At 68.1% G+C, this 2255-nt stretch overlaps 1 protein-coding gene across 1 annotated transcript; it reads right to left on the bottom strand.

Annotated features, from left to right (window-relative positions):
* Nucleotides 1-14: 14 nt before the first annotated feature.
* LOC107135192 (protein-arginine deiminase type-1-like) lies at nucleotides 15-2248 on the bottom strand (the record flags this gene model as incomplete). The annotated part of the gene is made up of 3 exons (XM_048783103.1): nucleotides 1186-2248; nucleotides 986-1089; nucleotides 15-206 (listed from the first exon to the last, which is right to left on the bottom strand). Coding segments are annotated over exons 1-3 (308 nt in total), but the record flags the coding sequence as incomplete, so codon positions are not given.
* Nucleotides 2249-2255: the final 7 nt, after the last annotated feature.

Here is a 2255-nt window from a genome sequence, read left to right as displayed (position 1 = left end):
CACGCCGTGCACACAGGCCGTATCCCCCGGGTCCCGGCGCCCAGGGGGACGGAGGCCCTTCCTGCAGGCGACCCCTGCCCACCTGGATCCAGCGGTCGTTCCGATTGTCCACCCGCGGGCAGATGACCAGCTTGCAGCTGGCTTTCGAGGCCAGGTGGGCCATGTCGTCCAGAAACTTTTTATTTGAGCCGTGAGCGTCCACCACACTGCAAGGGCCAGGGACAAGGGGCGTCACGGTGACCGTGACCACGGCCTGGAGCCCTCAAGTCCCTGCGGGGGAGCGTCGGATTTGACCCCTGTCCCGGGGAGGCTGGGGCCATGGCAGAGGTGGGTGACGTCCCAGGTCACGTCAGGAGACGCAGTGTGAGGGCAGGGCAGGCCCGTGGAGCCCGGCGGCCAGCATCTGAACCAGCACAGGTGGTGGGGGACCCGTGACAGTGGCCCTGGCAGTGTCACTGGTGAAGGTAGAAGTGGGAGGCACCTGGCCCCCACCCTGCTCACCCAGAGGCCTGGCCCAGGGGTCAGAGGGAGGCCCCCAGGAACACCTGGGCACACCTGGGCCAGGTGGGCAGAGCAATCCTGCTTGGCCACGCCCTCCCCGGCCCTGGGTCTGCGTCCAGCTCGGGGTGTCCTTTCCCCTGCTCCAACCCAGGGCCCAGGGCTGGCAGGTCCACCCTTCACCCACGGCCGGCCCAGACTCAGAGCTGGCTGACGGACCCGGGCCCCTGGGGGGTCCCTGGAGACAGGGACTGATGTCCTTGGTGGGCCCGGGAGTTCCCCACGTCAGAGGGGCCAGGGCTCCTGTGGCCTCCAGCAGGACCTGGACCCGCTGCCCACACTAAGCCCAAAACAGGACGAGGTGGGCAGGGATGCTGTGGTCCCTACAGCCGACAGCCCAAGGCCACCTGGCGTCCTGTGCCCAGCTGTCCTGTGGCTGACCTCCAGGACCCGTCCAGGTGGCGGGGAGCTGAGGTGGGGGACCCACCTGCACACGTAGAGCTCCAGAGGGGGCTGGGTGTTGGGGGTCATGATCCAGGGGGCCACGCGGAAGGCCACGGTGTCTGTGAAGAGGGGCGCCTCCAACAGGGTCTGCGGGGAGAGGAGGACTCAGCAGCCCCGCAGGGAGCCTGGACCCCAGGACGCGGAGATGCCACAGCCCCCGCCCAGCCCCCACGCCGTGCACACCCCTGTGTCCATCAGACTGACGCTGAGGGAGACCAGGCCCGGGAACTCGGCGTCGGGGAAGGCGAGGCCCTCCACGTAGAATGGGACTTGCCGCTGGCCCGGCTGCCGCTCCACCTCGTAGGACCTGCGCTGCGGCCCCAGCACCTGCTTGTAGTCGGAGAGCGAATCCCCACCTAGAGAAGATCAGAGTCAGGGCCGGGGACAGCAGGGGCGTGGGGACAGCAGGGGCGCAGGGAGCACGGCGTCCCAGGGTTCCGCTCTGAGCTCTTCCGAGCCCGCTGTGTGTCCTTGGCTCGGGCCTCGCCCTCTCTGAGCCTCGGTTCCTCCTCCAGCTTCAAACCAGACAAGGAGAGGAAAGCGCCTGGCACAGAAGGTGACCACAACCCCAGTGTCCACCCCGGGAGAATCTGAGCAAAATGGGCTGCAGCCAGAAGACAGGACATCGTCCACCCGTAGAAAGTGAGAAGGTTCCCGTGAGGCCGCACCCGCAGGCTCCTCAAGGACCCAGGATGAAGCCAGGCACAAGGCCCTTCCCGATGGGTCAGTCCCCATGGACAGAGCAGACCAGCGGTCGCCCAGGGCTCCGGGAGGGTAGGGGACGAGAGGGGAGGAGGTGCTGACGGGTGTGGTCCTATTTGGGAGGCGAAGCCACCTGGTGGCCGTGGTCAGCGGGGGTTGCTGGAGGTGTCCCCTGGCTGGCTCTGCTCACAGCAGGGCTTTGCCGCGCCCTGGTCTGGGCTCAGAGCTCCTGACCCCGCCTCCCCTCCACCTCCTCAGTCCACCAGGGTCCTTTGGGGCCCCAGGTTCCCGGTCAGGGAGAAGAGGAGGGCGGAGGGGCAGCGGGTTATAAAGCAAGCAGGGGTCGGGGCTGGGGTCAGGGGGGTGCATTTTTGGCAAGGACCCTGCCTCTGAGCCACACTCCAGCCCCTAGGGAATGGGGACAGGGCCCAGCTGGCTGGCCCCCACCCCTGTCCTGCCCGCATGGACAGAGCCCAGCGGCAGCCAGGTTCTGTCCGGTGGGGACAGGCGGGACTTGGCCCAGGAAGCCAGGGCTGGGGTCCCTGCTCCCC

This window comes from Marmota marmota, unplaced genomic scaffold (assembly GCF_001458135.2).
Source record: "Marmota marmota marmota unplaced genomic scaffold, marMar, whole genome shotgun sequence".
NCBI lineage: Eukaryota > Metazoa > Chordata > Mammalia > Rodentia > Sciuridae > Marmota > Marmota marmota.
Note: the sequence above shows the minus strand (reverse complement) of the source record. Positions and strands in the feature narration are given on the sequence as shown.